The sequence below is a fragment of the Pituophis catenifer genome, unplaced genomic scaffold, assembly GCF_029215685.1.
Source record: "Pituophis catenifer annectens isolate HBS135680 unplaced genomic scaffold, rPitCat1.0.hap2 SCAF_18, whole genome shotgun sequence".
Taxonomy (NCBI): Eukaryota; Metazoa; Chordata; class Lepidosauria; order Squamata; family Colubridae; genus Pituophis; species Pituophis catenifer.
Genome location: NW_027256898.1, coordinates 473,058 through 490,709, shown reverse-complemented (window position 1 = coordinate 490,709; position 17,652 = coordinate 473,058). Strand labels below are relative to the sequence as shown.

The window sequence follows — 17,652 nt, the reverse complement described above, 5'->3', positions numbered from 1 at the left end:
CCTCTTTTAAGGGATCTACCCAGATCTCCAAGCCTTCGCCAGGACCCAGAAGTGAACTGTCCACCAACCCGGAAGATTTGAACTAAAACCACCCAGCGAAAGGGGGGGGGGGAGACCCAGAAGTGGGGGGGGGGGACGTTAGATGTACCATCCCACCTTCAGGGAGCCTAGAGGGGGGGGAGACCCACCAGCCGCTCTTCCCCCCCTCCCAAAAAAGCCCCAACCCTGAACGGATGAATTTTGGAAGACCCCAAAACCGCAAGTAAGCCCCGAGCCCCCGCCTCCCTTGAAGGTACCTGGGCCCACGCTCTGATTCCTTCTCTTGACTTCTTCAACTCCAGAAGGCGGGGGGGGGGGCGTGGGAAGGGAGGGGTCGGAAGGAGAAATAGAGTTTGGAAAAATGTGGCCGTTTGGGGCAAACTTGCCGGCGCCCCCTCCTCTTGCTCTGCAGGTCAGTCTCGGGAGGAACCCTGGGGGGGGAGGGAGGGGAGGGGGTCTCTCCTGCAGGGGGGGCCCTTTGCAAAAGAGGCGGCTGCTGCGGGATTTGGCGGGGCCACCCAGCCTGGCTTGAGTGGGGGGGGGTCTCCTCTCTGCCCCCCCGCCAGAGAGGGAGGAGGAGGAGGAGGAGAGAAAGAGGCAGGCGGGGGGGGCGCCCCCTTTTCCTTTTGCAGACGGCTGGCGGCGGAGGGGCAATTGGCAAGCCGAGCGCGTCTATTCGCCTAGGAAGTCTCGCTTCTTTCTTTCTTTCTTTTTTTTGTCATAAATAAAAGGCCGGGCTATTCAAAAAGCGCGATCGGGGGATCGAGAGAGAGAGAGAGGGAGCAACCAGATCCTAAACAAACAAACAAAACCCAAAAAACCCCCCGCAAGCCATGCTGATCCAAGAGCCCCTTTTTGGCGCAGCCTTCCGGCCAGGAGCGATCCCCAAGCACTAAGAGGCGATGGCTCCAAGGAGCGAGGTGGCGTTTTTCTTCCTTTGGGGGTTTCGCCCCCGTGCTCTGCTTTGGGGGGGCCTGCCTGGCGCGGTGGGGAGCAGCCTCCCCTTCCCTCCCCCCCCGGCGGGGTCTCTGGGCTGGCTGGTCCCCCCTTTTTTCCCCCAGATCTGCAGAATATGGCGTCCCCGATCGCTTTTAAAAATAACACTGGCTGCCATCTTTTTGCGCTCTTTTGTCTGCGAATTTTCATCCAAAGTGGCCCGGCCCGGGGGGGGGGGCAGAGGGGGCGCAGGAAGAGGGCTGGGGGGTCGCATGGGGGGGCTTTTTCCCCCTCCCCAAAGAGGGAAAACAAATCTGATTTTTTTATTTTTTTTTGTGCAATTGGCGCTTCTGCTCCGCTTTGGCCTCGGGATTTCCTCGCGGGCGGGGCGGGGTTGGGGGGGCCCAGAGCTGGCGAGGAAAAGCTCGGCGGAGCCCCCCCCTCCCCCCCCCCGGTCATTCCGCCTCTTCCCTTTCCACGCGTGTCGAGGAGGGCGCGGGGAGGCGAATCCGCCTTGGAGGCGAAGGAAAGGCAGCACCGAGACAAGAGCCCCAGGAAGAAATGCCAAATGTATCTTTTCGGGTAGCTGGTTGGCTGGCTGCGGGTTTCTCTCTTCCTTTCTCTCTTTCTTTCTTTCTTTGCCCCCCTTTCTGGCTCCAAAATGGTGGGAATCCGTCGGCGTCTCTCTTTTCTTCCTTTCTTCCTGCAAAATCTCTCCGCGTTGAGCGATGCCACGTTTGCGGTGGACTAAGCGGGGAACTTTGCACGGTTCGTGGGTGGGTTTTTGGGTTTTTTTTTTGCGAGGGGGGGCGGGGGAAGATTGGCTTCCCCGGTGTGTGTGTTTTGTGGTTGTGTTGTGTCTTTTTCTGGCGCTTTTCACGGATTCGGGGACTTTTGTTCCAAGTGTTCCGGCTTTGTGTTAAATAGATCGAGATGTCTCTCTCTTTCATGGAGAGGCTTCGTCTTCCCCCCCCACACTTTATGCGGTCCCTGGTGTAGAAATGTATCCTGGTTAATATCGGAGTTTGTTTGCCTGGGATGGCAGGAAAGGGGAGGGGGGGTCCAGCTGGAATTTCTTGGGGGGAGGGGAGGGGGCTAAGATGATCTGTGTGAGAGTGAGTGCAGTGGCTACTTGGGGGGAAAAATGCTGGAAATTCTCTTTTTTTTCCCCCACTGGCTGCATGGAATCTCCAGGAGGTGTGTTTGTGTTTCCCTTTTGTGTTATTTTCCAGCAGTTTGGGGCAGCCTGGGTGGGTGGGTGGGTGGGTGGGTGGGGGTCTCCGTCTTGCTTCATTTTCTTGGCCGCCTTAAACTCCCCTTAAAACTCAGGCTTTGGGTTCCTGCCACTCCAGGCCTTGGGGAAGGGAGGGGAGGGGGAGGGAGAGGTTTTTGGGGGCTGGGGGGGGCAAAAGTGTGGGGCTGTGGGGGAGGATGTTGGGGGGGTCCCTTTTCAGTTTATTTTTTTCCTGCATAAAAAGAGGTCCTTCCGTTTGGAGAGCTGTGAATACAATACAGGTAGTTCTCGACTTAACTGTTGTTCATTTAGTGACCACTTGAAGTTACAACGACCCTGGAAAAAAGTGCCTTAGGATCAAAATTCAGCCGCTTGGCAACTGACTCATATTTATGACGTTTGCTGTGTCCTGGGGTCGTGTGATCCCCTTTTGCGACCTTCTCGCCAGCAAAGTCGATGGGGAAGCCGGATTCGCTTAAAAACCGGGTTACTAACTGAATAAGGGCAGTGATTCGCTTAACAACGGTGGCCAGAAAGGTCGTAAAATGGGGCGAAACTCACTTAACGATGGCATTGTTTAGCAACGCAAATTTTGGGCTCCCTTGTGGTCGTAAGTCAAGGACTACCTGTGATTGCATTTGTTTTTCCTTTAAACGGGCGGGGTTTGGTGAACTGTGAGTGACACAATTTGAGGGGGGTCAACGAGGCATGGGTGCTGAGAGGGACCCCTCCCTTGCCCTGACCGTGTTTGTATAGCTGTTAAGCTGGGTTTTGGACTTAAAATGTGGCTTTATTTCTGGAGTCTGGCCTGTGTTTTGGAGACGTTGGGTTTAAGTCACACACCCTAAAAGCTTTCCCTTCAAGAGAAGATTGGATGGCCATTTGTCCGGGATAGTATAAGGGCTCGTGGTGTAAGAGGGTTGGACTAGATGTCCTCCGAGATCCCTTCTAGCCCTACGATTCTGTGGGGACTAAAGAGGCAGATCCTGGCCGAGGGACCCCATGATGCTGAAATCGGGGTACTTGGAAGGTCAGTTGGTTGGAAAACTGGAAGGCTGTGAAGGGGGCCGGAGAGGAAGTGTCCATTCTGGCTCTGTGTGAGTCTTGGTTTTCCAGCCAGCTTGTGTTCCACATCCTTTAGTAATGGATGAATAATTGCTCTAAATGTGAGACCAAGTGAGTTTCCCATCTCTTAAATCAGGGGTCTCCAACCTTGGCAACTTTAAGCCTTGTGGACTTCAACTCCCGGAATTCCTCAGCCCTCCATACCTGTTTCTTTTCTTCCACTGTCTAGAGCGGAGAGATTGCAGAGAAAGGGACCACAAGAGAGTAAGCAGGCATACAGTGGGGATACATATCAAAAGGAACGTGTTATTGCCAGGGAATTCTGGGAGTTGAAGTCCACCCATCTTAAAGTTTCCAAATTTGGAGACCCCTGTCTTAAAGCTTTTCAGGTATTTGGTTCTATTTTATTCAGTTTTATATTGTTTGATGAAACTTATCCTAGATGTAGAGAAAGCCTTTATCAGACTAAAGGCCTCTCTACGCAAACACAATTTTCTTGTGTCTCCTACATCTGGCCTTCATCTGTAGCCTTGAGGACTAGGAACCTTTACAGTTATCATTTCTAATTTGACTCTGCCCGAATGGCAATTAGGCCAGCACCTTGTGGCCCTGAGTTCCCCAGACCAGCTATCTATCTGCCTTGTACCTGACAAAATAAGTCAAGGGCTCCCTGTAAAATGGAAGGAAAAAAAACCTGGATAAATATCTAAATATATGTACATTTGAAAAAGACTTTCCCCTAAAATATACATAGTGGTGTCTCTGATTTTTTCATTTAGAGAACTGCAGGTCCAAATTTTAATATCAGAAAATTACAGACTTGAGGGCTTTGTCATTTTTTATTAGATAAATTGAGGATTTTTTTCTCCTAACACCGATCTGTTTGAGTCTTCTGTTTTCCCAACTTTCCAGGAAAGTTGGAAATGTGAATTTTAGGGGATTTTTCCCCCCCTCCTGTGGTCTTCAATCAAAGGAAGTGTATTTGATTTGCTCATTTATTTAGTTTTTTTAATGAAGGAAAGCAAACATTTTAAACCACATGCCTTCTGTACTCGCATCTGAAATGTTTTGAAAATCCAAGTTAGTTTGAAACTTTTGAACAGGGAAAAATATAAATAGCGAAAGCTCCTTGCTGTAGGCGTTACACTGTTTCCTTGCAGTTCTATTTGTATTTGAAAACCTGGTTTCTTTGTGGTTTAGAGTATAACTCCTTAGTGGTATGGATTCAAGCACTGAGATTTATAAAACACAATTTGTGGTGTAATGTAACAGGTGAATCCAGCTCATGTTGGCCTATTCAATAGACCATCATTAGTAGAAATCAGTGTGTTTTGGCCAGAAACTAGAATTAAACCCCAGTTTCCAGCAAAAAAAATAAAATTGTACATTACCTTGTGACGCTCCAAATATCCATAAATGCAGGCCGGTTGTTGAACGTTGAAAATGCAACCACCTAACCGGAGGGGTGGCCATTACAACTTTAAAACCAGGTTGTAAGTAGCACTGGGAAGGTCTGTCATAACTTGGAAGGGTCGCTAAGCGAGGACTACCTGCCAGCGGTCCCTTGACTTCACCTGTTGTTTTCAGTTTTGAATGCTTTCGGTGGCATCTGAGGTAGTTGATTTATTGTGATGCTGGAAGGGAATAGAAAACTACACTCTGTGTGTCGGGAACGCAAGTACAGTGTTGTGAGGCTTTCTTCTTTTCTTTTTTCTGCATTTTTGCTTTTCTCTCTCACTCCTCCCTTCTCTTTATTGGAAGCTGGAAGCCTCAGGGGTGCATCCTACCTGCTCCATTGCAGAACCTCCATTCGCTCTAGGAACAGCTAAGCCAGGTTAACCAGGTTTAGCGGATTAGATGACGGGAACACGCAGTAAGGTTTTACCAGAGGAATTGAATTAAGAATAGCTTCTAGGCGTCTTCCCAGGTGCCCTGTGACTCTTCTGAGGTAGACTGCCCCTCCACAGGAGGCTCCATCTCCTGCCCGGGCCCATGCTCAGCGCTCGGCCGCCGTTTCTGTGTGAACAATTTCTTATTTCTCTTTATTTCAGCCAGGCGAGAGGCCGGGCGGCCTCCCAGGCACAGCCTCCCCCTGCCAGGGGTCGTAGCTTGTATTAACTGCAGTTGGGTAGGATCTGGCGGAGGCCGGGGAGCCCTCCTGGCCTGAACCCGGCGGCCGGTGCTTGTCCCTGCCTGCACCAGAAGGGACGGTTTGGAGTCGCAGCAACACCCTTCTCGCCAGGGTTCAAGATAGCCCGTGAGTACCGAGCTGCGGTTAACATCTTCCCTTCTTGCAGGGCTGCGACCGGACCCTGCAGGACCCCAGCAGTGGCCACCTCTACCCCTCCGTCTCTCTGTCCCTGCCTTCCTTCTTTCCTTCCCCAGGCAGCCCGGACTTTGTGTCCATCGGAGGGAGTCCTATCCCTCATTCCCTGGCTCAGGGCTATGGAGAAAGCAGGGTCATCCTTTCCAAGGGGGATATATGCCCCCTTCTGGTTCTGGGACCCCCTGATACCCAGGGGTAATTTTCTCTGACTTCTGAAGGTCAAAGCAGGAGCTTGGAGGCATTGCAAAGCAAGGCTGAAACGTTGAGGGCTCCTTGGTGCTCTCTGAGCATGGTGGTTTCTTTGGAGGCGTTTCATGGCCCAACTAGAGAACGTCATCAGGGCTAGAAGGGAGTAGGGTTTGCAGAGAGGAGGAGGACTGTAGGGTCCTTGGTGCTCTCTGACCTTGGCTGTCGCCTTGCAGGCATTTCATGACCCAACTAGGTAACATCATCAGTGCTAGAAAGGAGGGGGGCTTGCAGGGAGGAAGATGTGGGGGGTGGGGACCGTGGGGTCCTTGGTGCTGTCTGAATGTTGTTGCTTTCTTGCAAACATTTCAGGACCGAACTAAGTAACATTATCAGGAGGGTGTTTGCTTTCTTTTTAAACCCCATCCTTCCTTTTCTCTCTGCCCACCTCAAATTATTCTTAACCCCCAACCATCCTGGATTAGTTAGGCCATTAAAAGAAAGTGACCAAGATGTATCTGTGTGTGACTCGGATGCTGGACAGTTTGAACAGTTGGGATTCAAAGGTGGCCTCTTGGACAGATGCTGAACATCTGGGGTGTGGCCCAAAGCGAAGCTGGATTCACGCTGACTTTGTGGATGATGGGATATAAAGGGAGACGGAACGGATCTTGGGGGGGAATCGAGAAAAAGATTTTTGGCAGAAAAGATTACAAGAAAGAAGAAAGCAGGAGAGAGAGAAAAAAAGCTTGAAATCTGGATGCATCTTAGTTTAGATACATATAAGACGAAGTGATGAAAAATTCTGGCAGGTTTTCATGGTTTTGCTACAATATCTCACCACAATAAAAATGCCCAAAAAACGATTGTACAAATCGCATCGGCTTCCACCTGCATTTGCTACTAGTCTCATTAACAGCAGGTTGTTTGGGGTTGTCATTTCCAACCCCGAACAACCAAAATTTATTTGCTGTCATTTAAAAAGAGGTTTCTATCTGGCTGTCAGTGCTGATTTGAAATGTGTTTTCTCAGTTTAAATTATTTAATTGTGTTGTTTAATCCATGAGCGCTGCAATTAATTTGTCTCCCTGATTGTTATTTTTATTATGGCTGGAGATGGCTTAGGAGTTTTGGGTGGAGGCTGCAGTTTATCAGTAACTCCAAAACAAAGTTGTGTCTCTTGGCAAAGAAAAAAAAGAAGTCATTTTTTGGTGTGAATTTGTGTTCCAGTTTTTCCCTGCCTTGAATTTCCCACTAGCAAATTGTGAAAACTTTAAAAGTGGGCCCAGTTCTAGCCAACTCTTTGGTTTTCTGTGCGTATTTTGAAAATATATATTTTATATTATCTGTGAGAGTTAAAATTTGGTGGGGGTTGAAAGATTTCAGCCGGTTTTGATGGGGGTGGGGTTTCCAATCCAACTTCACCAGTAAAAAAAAAACCAGTCCTTTTTTGTCCAGTTGGAAGCCAGGATTTGGGGGTGCCACAAACGAGGGGGTGCTGCCAAGCCTTCACTCAACAGTCTGGCTGGTCTCCATCCCATTCTCAGGTTTGGGATTTAAGTGGGAGTCTGTGTGAGGTTTGTCTCTGTCTTTTCTAGCTGAAACTAGGTTTAAAAGAGGCTTGTGGTCTTAACCGGTCTTTTAAAAATATAATTTAGCTGCTTCTTTTTGACCTTGTCCCAAAAACAGAAAGTCCTCGATTTACAACTAAAACGGAGCCCAAAATTTATCTTGCCAGACTACAACTCGGTTCTGTCAAGTTGAGTTTTGCCCCGTTTTACGACCTTTCTTGCCAGAGTTGTTAAGTGAATCACTGCCGTTGTTCAGCTAAGTCACACGGTCATTGAGTGAATCCGGCTCCCCCATCGACTTTGCTGTCGCAAAAGGGGACTGCGTGACCCCGGGGCACTGCGACCGTCATAAATACAAGTCAGTTGCCAAGCATCCGAATTCTGATCACGTGAGACGGGGAGGCTGCAACCGTCGTAAGTGTGAAAAACCGGTCCAAAGTCCCTTTTTTCAGTGCCGTTGTAACCTCAGTCACTAAATGAATTGTTGTAAGTCAAGGACTAACCGAAGAGTTGGTGGGTGGGGGGAAGCAGAATTTCTAGGACTCTGCAACTGTTTTTTCCTGTGGTTTATTTTTCTGTTTCGGGATTTATTCGGGGTTCAGCTGAGCACCTCCGTCTTTTCTGCAGCCCGGGGGGTTTTGGGGAGGCGAAAGGACCCCACGGATGCAGGAGAACATCTCTGCATTCCAGACCTGACCCAACATCCTCTTCTTACGTCTATTTTGCTCTCCAGAATGGCGGAGCCGCGCTTTAACAACACCTATTTTTGGCCACCGCCTCCCACCATGCCCAGTCAGGTAAGAACTGCGACGTCTCGGCTTCCAATCACTGGTTAGATATTTTCCCCCTCCCCCAAAGTTTCTAGTCCTCAAGAACTAAAGTTAACCCGGCAGGTTGGTTTTTCCTGCCCTGTTTGGAAATGCTAAGCCTGATAATATTGATATATGTAAAGCCAAGCAGGGATTTGGGGTTAAACCGGATCCCACTGTGGGGCCCTGTGGGATATTTTTCCTCACCATTCCCCATAGGATGATTGAAAAAAAATGGGCCCAAGTAAGAGAGAACTTTATAATTGAACTTGCATTTATTTTTTTTTCCTTCTCCTTTCTTTCTTCCTTCCTTCCTTTCTCTCTTTATAATTTTATGTTCTTCTCAAAATTTTAATTACATGTATTTTGAGAAAAGAGAATGGCAGCTCCTGCCTTAATTATATTACTTTCAGCTATCCTGGTGTATGTAAGAAAAAGGGATATTTTTTTCCCCCTGAAATCATCTTCCAAATTCCCATTATTAATGTTGGGGCAATGGGAGGGAGATAAACGCATAAAGGGAGCACCCACAGAGATTCATGGTCCGAGTGCTGTCCTGTTCTCCAGGAAAGCTTTCTCCTACTATGCTATCCAAGATCTCCTAGTGGCCTCCACTCCAAGATGAACCGGTCTGACTCTACTTAGCTTTGAAGTCCAAATGAAGTTTGGCAGGAATGCTTCGGTTCCGTTGAATCGGGACTAGACAACATTTTTTCCCATTGTTAAATTATTGTTAGTTCTTAAACTTGCCTGGGCTCCAAGGGGGCAGGGGTGTTTGAAGGTCATCTAGCCTGACCCCCTGTTCCTTGGCCTCCTGTCGTTTTTAAGCCACGATGGTCAGTTGGTCGGTCGTTCTAGGTCGGTCATTCTCTCCTCTTCTGTCCCCAGCTGGACAATCTAGTCCTGATCAACAAAATCAAGGAGCAGCTCATGGCGGAGAAGATCCGTCCCCACCATCTGCCCCCTACCTCGGTGTCTTCCCAGCAGCCCCTGCTGGTGCCCCCTTCGCCCGCGGAGAGCAGCCCTTCGATCATGTCCATTCCTAAGCTCCAGCAAGTCCCGGGGCTTCACCCCCAGGCGGTACCCCAGCCGGACGTGGCCCTCCACGCGCGCCCTGCCACCAGCACCGTCACAGGTAGGGAAAGAAAAGGGTTTGGGCGCTAGTCCTCATGATTTTGATGACTGGGTGAAGCCACGGCTAAAGGGGATAGAGCTGTGGGTATTCCTTGACTTACGACCACCATAACAATCAGGAAGTTCATCATTGAGGGGGCGCAGGCATTAAATGACCGCACCTGATTTTGCAACCTGTCCAATGGTGCGCTGTTTTAACAAGAGAATTGTGTTCATAATTTGTTGTCTGTTTAAAAAAATTAAAGAAAGGAGAACCGGGCTGAATCGAGACTCCTTCCTCTTCCTCCGGTGCAGGATTTTGCTTAGCCTTTTCCCCCCGACTTCCAGGTTTGGGGCTGGGGTCCCGCACTCCTGCCGTCAGCACTTCTGAATCCAGTACGGGGACGGGCACCAGCACCGCCTCCACCCCCACCTCCTCCAGCCAGAGCCACCTCATTGCCTCCTCGCCCACCCTCATTTCGGGGATCACCAGCCCCCCACTGTTGGACTCCATCAAGACAATCCAGGGCCACAGCCTGCTGGGGGCCCCCAAGAGCGAACGAGGCCGCAAGAAGATCAAGGCCGAGAACCCGTCGGGACCCCCAGTCCTCGTGGTCCCGTATCCCATTTTGGCTTCGGGAGACATCGGCAAAGAAGGGAAGACGTACAGGTGGGTCGAGAAAACGGGCTTCCGACCACTGGCGCACCTTGAAATGAATGTGCGGTTTATTGCGCAGAGCGAATGCCACATTTAGCTTCAAAAACAAAATGGGAAACGGTTGTGTTTAAATTTTCATGCCACAGCTGACATTTTTGGTTTGAAAAATGGGTGCCCCCACAGAAGGGTTGCTGTCACAGACACAACCTATCTCAAAACCAACAACTAGTATAATTGTTCTCATTATCTCTTACCTCAACTCTGGGCCTGGGTTGTGGGTCCAGGTGGGATGCTGCCCTTAAAGATGGGGTTGTCACCCTCCGCACAAAACCCTAAGGCTCCTAGTAGTTTTGTGGATTTGGTACTCTGCGTTGCAGACCCATGTATGATGATAATGTTGCTACATCTTGTGGCAGTGAGTTCCAGAAATCGAAAGTCCACCTTGTTTTTCAGTCTGAAGCTTCCTTTGACCCTCCGTTCCAAGCGTTGTAATCTGAGTCTCCCATTTTTGCACCCGGGGACAGTGTGTTCTCCAACACCAAGCCTTTCGCCATCCACATGCGCCAGAGTCACATCCACGTTGTGGGCAGCCCCCCGAGTTTGGGGTTCAGCGTTGTCCCTAACCCCTCTTCCTCGCTCCTCAGGTGTAAAGTCTGCCCGCTTACCTTCTTCACCAAGTCGGAGATGCAGATCCACTCCAAGTCACACACCGAGGCCAAGCCGCACAAGTGCCCGCATTGCTCCAAGTCCTTTGCCAACGCCTCCTACCTGGCGCAGCACCTGCGCATCCACCTGGGTGTCAAGCCCTACCACTGTTCCTACTGCGAGAAGTCCTTCCGCCAGCTCTCCCACCTCCAGCAGCACACCAGGTAGGGGTCAGCAGCACAGAGGCCTTGGGACCTTGGTAGGTCAACGACGGCAGCGGGCGTCCTTCGTCGGGGTGGTGGGGCAGATTGAACCATTTGGAGGGAAGCCAGGGGGTGGAGTTAAATGGAAGAAGTGGGGTTGCAAAGGAGGGGCAAAGTTACAAGCACAGGATAAGGTAGCAATGTGGAATCGGGGCCTGTACTGCACAGTCGCTCATGAATCTGGAGGCAACAAGAAGGAAGGGGCATTTATAGCAACATCTTGTTGTGTTGTAGGTGGTGTGAATGGATCTATCCCTAGAATTCAGGGATTCTAAGACTAGAGTCCTTAGTTTGAGCACTTTGTGTCGTGTTACTACATTTACACACCATTTCATTGATCATGTATATGTTGGGGAAACAAAGCATCCATTCTTCACTTGGACCATTTAAATCAGTGATGCTGAAACTTCTGGACCGGGTGTTTTGAAAATTTTTAAAAATGCCTAACTTGACTCTGCTGGCGCGTCTCTCTCTCACACACGCACACGCACAAAAGAGAAGCAATTGTTTTAAGTGTTCATTTATTTTTAAAAAATACAATCCAATTGTCTACAGTGCCCAGGATCTGCTGCGTATCGTTTATTTTCAAGTGGTGTCTTTTTCTGTTGACCAGCCCTTGCGGTCTACTCAAGGCAACTCTGGGTTGCACAAGGTTTTTGCCTTGTTGAAGTGGCTTTGGACGATGCTTCTCTGCTGCCTCTGCAGTCCCTGAAAGCCATGCACAAACATTCCCCACCCTCGCATGATTTTCAGACTCTGGCGGCTACCTGAGAGCACAGTCCCGTCTCTTGCATCCCCCGCAGCCTTTGACACTCGTGCAGGAATGGAGCACGCTTTCAGGAATAGTTGTTGAGTGTTGGTGAACGCTGGCGTGTCACCCAAATTGTGTCATCTTTGTGTCTTGGCTTCACCATAGAATCTAAATCTTTGTCCCTCAAGACCCCAGCACAGAAAATACGAGTCTCAGGGTGGAGAAGATGTTAGCTTGAGCCATGTTTTTTAACTAGTGTTCGGGTGGCTTTGTGAAACGATTCCTGTGTCTTGCTGCGTTTCAGAATTCATACCGGAGACAGACCGTACAAGTGCCCACATGCCGGTTGTGAAAAGGCTTTCACACAGCTCTCTAACCTCCAGGTGAGTGGAGAGATTGGGGAAGCCAACGGGGAACGGTGGGAGACATAATGGGAAGTTGAGGCTGCAGCTTGGATGCAGAATATCTCTCTCCCTAGAAGAAACTGCAGCACATAAATCAGCACACAATTGGGTCCCTGTAAGCTGTGTGGACTTCAACTCCCTGAATTCCTGTGCTGGCTGGGGAATTCTGGGAGTTGAAGTCCACACATCTTGCAGCGGCCAAACTTGAAAAACATTGACCTAAGTCTTTCCAGCGTGAATCTCTTTTTACTTTCCTGCAAGAACAAAAGAAACTGACTGCTGGTTTCCTGCGAGTAAAAGAGTCTAGATACGAAAACACAATTTCTGCCAACGCAACTTCAATTATGTTCTTTTGCTTTTCCTTGCAACCATTAATGCAATTAAGGAGAGATTAGGATGGTTTCCCTGAGTCTATTATAGGTAGTCCTCAACTTACGACCACAATCGTGGCCAAAATTTCTTTTGTTATGCGAGACATTTGTCCCATTTTACGACTTTTCTTGCCACACTTATTAAATGAACCACTGCCATTAAGTTAGTAACATGGATGTTAAGCAAATCTGGCTTCTCTGTTGATTTTGCTTGTTAGAAGGTCACAAATGGGGGGGGGTGTCACGTGATCTGAATTTTGATCCCATGGCCATGGGGATGCTGCAACGGTCACAAGTGTGGAAAACGGTCATAAGTCCCCTTTTTCAGTGCTGTTGTAAATTTGAACAGTAACTGAATGAACTGTTGTATATCAAAATTACCTGCATTATGTTCAGATTGTGACAGCTCAGGGAGGCGGGAAGAAGCGCACCGGAAGCTTTCTGGTAGACTACCACTAGCTCTGGAGTCTTGCTGTCGCAGGATGGATGGTCTGCAGAACTGCCTCCAGAGACTGTACTTGTGTTTTACCTGTTTCCTCCCATTATCACTACCCGCAGTCACACCAACGGCAGCATAACAAAGACAAACCCTACAAATGTCCAAATTGCTACCGGGCGTACTCGGATTCGGCTTCGCTCCAGATCCACCTCTCGGCGCATGCAATCAAGCACGCAAAGGCCTACTGCTGCAGCATGTGTGGGCGAGCGTATACTTCAGTAAGTGAGCCACTCTGAGCCGGGCCGCAAATGTCACGGGAAAAGCCAAGGGTTTGCGTAGAGATCGAGTCGGCGAGGTTTTCGACAAAACGCCAAGGCCCAAAGCAGAGATGAAAAGTCACGGCTCCCCAAAGTACCACCCTTGAATTTGGGGTGGGGTTTGAAGGCACCAAGTGGGAAGGGTGGGGTTTTTGAAGGTGATGCACCTTTGATGGTACACCTCTAGAGGGAAGCTTCGCCAGTCTTGAGCATTTGAAAGGGCTTGCCAAGAACAGGAGGTACAAATCGTGCCACCCAGTTGCAGATAATCCATCGTATTACGGTTCGGGAAACTGGGAAGTTGCAAATGGTCCCAGTGCCTCCAGCAGGACATGGGGTGAGCCTGAGCCTGACCCGGAAGGAGGAAGTAGCTCTGTGTTTTCCCAAGCTGCCACCCTCCTGCTCCCTTTGTGCCTCCACCGAGCTTCCTGTACAGGTGATCCTCACGGTCAGAATGGCGTCTCCAATTTCCATTCCTAAACCAGACATTGTTAAATGAGTTTTGCACCCTTTCACTGTTGATAAGCAGATCAGAAGGTTGCAGAAGGGGATCATGTGACCCCAGGACACTGCAACCTTTGTAAGTCCATGCCGGTTGCCAAGCGTCCAAATTGTGATCAAGTGACCGTGGGGATGCTGCGGTAGTCATAAGTGTGAAAACGGTCGCTTTTCTTCAGTCCCGAATAGTCCGTAAACAAACCCAAGTCGAGGCTGATTTGTCTCTGTCCTCTCTTTTTCCTCAGGAGACGTATTTGATGAAGCACATGTCAAAACATACGGTGGTGGAACACCTGGTGAACCAGCACTCTCCTCAGAGGACGGAGTCCCCCGGCATCCCCGTTCGGATATCCCTCATCTGAAACGCAGAGAAGCAGCGGCCCTCCCCTTGCGTGACGGACCTTCGCAAAGGCCCGAAACGAGAAAGGGAGCAAAGATGGAGATCTTCGGATTATGCAAAACAGCCGTAGTGCTCCCCCTGTGCTGTTTCCTCAGATTTCTTGACAGTGTACAGCACTGAGCTCAGGAGGACCAAGAGACCCCCCTCCCATCTGTCCCCCACCCCTCATTTACCCCGGAGCAACCTCGGGCCTTGACTATGTTTGTGGAGGGGACATGTCCTCTTTGATGTTGGGGACAACCAAAGACAATTCCACAGCACTTTCACCCTCCCTTCCTCGCTTCTCCAGGAGCCCCGTTTTCTGGGATCGCGGCGTTCTGTTTTTTCCCGTATTCCCTCCCCCCTTTTCTCAATTCAGATCATTTTTCCCCTCTCCTCTCCCCCCTCCCCCCCCAAAAAAAAACATTGGCGCAGATTTGAGAGATCTCTCCGACACGGAGCACACGATCCCTCTGGACTCCACCCTGAAGCCATTGTGGGTCTTCTTGGACAAGGACAGGACCGCGAAGTATTTTGGTGCTAAATTGGAAGGAGACCCGACACCCCAGAAAGCATCAAGAGAAGAGAGGCACCGTCTGGTGGACGCGACAATGACACGCCAAATGTTGTCAGCCTGTACCCAAATCACGGCTGGCGCAACATCAGGGAGAATCATGGGCCTGTCTTGTATGGAAAACGGAATCAACCTCTGGTCTTTTTCGAGAGGGGAAAGCTTGGGGAAGATTGCAAAACTCAGTGGGGGGATCCTGTACCCGTTGGGGCAAGGAGGGACGAGCCATCCAGAGCACTTGTAACAGTACGTCAGGAACGTCCGCTGCATTAGACACGGGTTTGACACCCTGGTGGCCTGCTGGGACGAGACAAACCCTTGGACAAGATCCGTCATGTAGAGAAGATGAGGTTGGCACCTGTCCTGGCAGCAAAAGAGGGCACAGCTCTAGGGGACGTGCACTTGGGGGGTTGTTGCTTCCATGCACGTGTTTTAGCCATGTCCAAGCTACTAGCAGGTGGTTGGGGGGTTTTATATTCCCACTGAGTTGGAAAACCATTGTATTTGGTCGATGGGCATGCAACTTGGCCAAGTGAGTCTTCGAGGGGGAGAACAGGGGGATCCCTCGCTTTGCCATTTCTTTCCTCCCCCTCCCCCCCCCATCATCAAGTCTGTCACTTCCACTTTGTGGTCGCCCCAATTCATCTCTAGATGACCAAAAGACGCATCAACAGACGCTCCCACGCTTCCTGGTTGGTGTGTGAGGGACAAAAGACGAGCCTCCCTGGTGAGAAGAAGCAACTTGCAGGAAACTCATTGATCTTACCGGGGGGGAGGGAGGGTGGGTGAATCATCCAAGAGCCTTAGAAAAGTGGTCTTCCCCAGACAAAGAGTAATTATGCAGCTTTTCAATCTCAGGCCTACCGGTAGTCCTGCTTACAACTGTAATGGAGCCTGCACATTACAGTTGTTAAGTCGTAACAGTCGTAAAATGGGTTCCTCACATGGCTGGCCCAATTTTACAATTTCTTTTGCAACAGTTATTAAGTGTACATGGCGGGAGAAAACGAACACTGTACTCATTAAGCGTACGCCACTATTGTTATAGCAAACCCATTGTTCACTCTAACAGTGACCAGTCATAAGTCAGGGACTACCTATATAGTTGGGAGGGGTCCCCCCAGGCTTGATTATGCCATAGCCATCAAGGCCTTCCTTACTTCCACATGCAAGTGGGCTCTGGCACAGCCACATTAGTTTGTAAGAGGCATCGCTAAAGACTTTGCATCTGACAAAAAAAAAACCCATCCATTTTCAGGCAGGACTTTAGTTCACATCATTCCCACACCTGCCGGCATCCAGAACCCATCCAAAGTCTCAAGGGCAAGTATTTCTCAACCTCGGCCATTTGAAAACGGGTGGACTTCAACTCCCAGAATTCCCCAGCTAGCCCTGTTTTTTTTTTTTTCCCCCTTCCACCTAGAGCAGAGAGATTGCAGAGGAAGGGATGATAAGAGAGTCAAGCAGGCCACAAAACACGTGAAAAGGAATGCATTATCGCCAGGGAATTCTGGGAACTGTCCAGACGTCTTCAAGTGGCCCATGGTTGAGAAACTGAGCTGCTGTTCTTGGTTACCTCCTCTCCTTGTTTCTGGCTTGGTTTTTGCCTTGGGGGAGGCCCAGAACAGACCCCCATTCCAAGAAAAATAGCCAGACTTCAAACCTTCCTTCCCCCCCCCCCCAAAAAAAAATGCTGGGAAAAATGCCACTGTTCATCCTTGGACCGAGTTTTGCTTCCATCCGTCTGAAACCAAAACTGCATTAGATGCCATTAGATGCAACGGCAGCCTCTGCCACCCCCTTGCAAAGATCTTGCAGGAAACCCCCAAATGCAACTCCACTCCCTTCCCTGGGTTTTAATCGCACCTCAGTGTTTTGTCTAAATAGGGTAAGGGGAGGAAGACATCCAGCCCCTCCCCACCAACACAACTGAAAATCCACCTCTCTCTCTCTCTCTCTAATCCCCCTTTGCGATCCCTGTTGGGTGTTTTTTTTGTTTTTTTGAAAGATATGAATTAACTATTTCTTTTTTTAAAAAAAGGAAAAAAAATATTTTTACGCCTTAAAAAAAAAATCGCTGTTTTTTTTTTTAAGCAAGTTGTTTGTTTCTTGCCATTTATACTGATTTGGTCCTTTCTCCCCTTTTTAAAAATACTTTTTCTTTCTCGGTTTTGAATTGATGTTGTATGATATTCAATATTGTATCCTCTCTTTTTTTGGCATGTTAATAACTCTGTAAATAAGACTCTTATACATATTGTTAACATCTTTTTTTTTTTTCTATATAAAAGCCCAGGAAGCATCTTAGTTAGTGCCCTTGTTAATGGGGGGGGAAAGGAATTTTTTTAAAAAAATATATAAAGAGGGAACATCCTTCCTCCCGATTTCTAAAACACTCATGTTGTGGAAAGAGCTTGTCCCTTGTTCCGGGCAACCATTTGCATCGTTCAGAAAAATTAAAAATATTACCAATATATGAGAAATGATCACTTTTTAAAAGTTGCTTTGTATTCCTTCTCTGTTGTGGAAAGCAAATAATAAAATGTCTTTTCAATCTTGGGCTGGACTTGGCGTAGGGGTGTCTCCTTTTCGTGGGCAAAGCTGGGAGGCTGTTGCACCTGGGGAGGGGGGGGTTGCAACTCGAGGACACCCCCCCAAAGGCTGATGTCTGCATTCACACACAACATGTTAAGCTACCAAAACCCTGAAGCAGCTTGCTTAGCAAAAGGCATCTGTGTCCCTATGATGCTCGTCAGAACAAAGCAGTTACAGATAGTCCTCGACTTACGATCTTAATGGAGCCTCCCCATTACAAGCATAAGTCATGATGGTCGTGAAGTAAGTCACCCCTCTGAGAGACCCAATTTTTGCAACCTATTTTTGTGGCGGTTGTTAAGTGAATCGCTTGAGTCTTTTAAGCTAAATCCAGAGTCGGTAAGCAAACTGGGACACTTCACGGGAACCGAGTCATTTTAAATTCTGTAAGAGAACTAGGAATGAGAACGGCCTCCGAGAGACTACCCCCAAATCTTCCCGCACAAAAAAATTGACAGATGATCCGGCAGCCCCAGCTATTT

The 17,652-nt window shown here is 49.0% G+C and overlaps 1 protein-coding gene across 4 annotated transcripts; it reads left to right on the top strand.

Moving 5' to 3' along the window:
• Window positions 1-183: 183 nt before the first annotated feature.
• ZNF362 (zinc finger protein 362) lies at window positions 184-17,141 on the top strand. 4 transcript variants are annotated; one of them, XM_070956367.1, is made up of 10 exons: window positions 184-262; window positions 3,504-3,624; window positions 3,656-3,663; window positions 8,091-8,154; window positions 9,055-9,301; window positions 9,628-9,949; window positions 10,582-10,806; window positions 11,901-11,979; window positions 12,930-13,088; window positions 13,871-17,141. In XM_070956367.1, the coding sequence occupies exons 1-10, from the start codon at window positions 234-236 to the stop codon at window positions 13,985-13,987; spliced, it is 1,371 nt and encodes a 456-aa protein (XP_070812468.1). In that variant the 5' UTR covers window positions 184-233; the 3' UTR covers window positions 13,988-17,141. The 4 variants fall into 4 exon arrangements, with proteins under 4 accessions (XP_070812468.1, XP_070812466.1, XP_070812465.1 ...); XM_070956365.1 differs by lacking the exons at window positions 184-262; window positions 3,504-3,624; window positions 3,656-3,663 and adding an exon at window positions 1,450-1,545; XM_070956364.1 differs by lacking the exons at window positions 184-262; window positions 3,504-3,624; window positions 3,656-3,663 and adding an exon at window positions 5,212-5,531.
• The last annotated feature ends 511 nt before the right edge of the window (window positions 17,142-17,652 follow it).

Excerpts from the sequence above, each read along its gene's own strand:
- ZNF362 (XM_070956367.1), top strand. The coding sequence starts at position 234 with ATGAATTTTGGAAGACCCCAAAACCGCAA. Across the intron at positions 8,155-9,054 it reads CTCCCACCATGCCCAGTCAG|CTGGACAATCTAGTCCTGAT; the intron begins GTAAGAACTGCG and ends TTCTGTCCCCAG. Across the intron at positions 10,807-11,900 it reads CACCTCCAGCAGCACACCAG|AATTCATACCGGAGACAGAC; the intron begins GTAGGGGTCAGC and ends GCTGCGTTTCAG.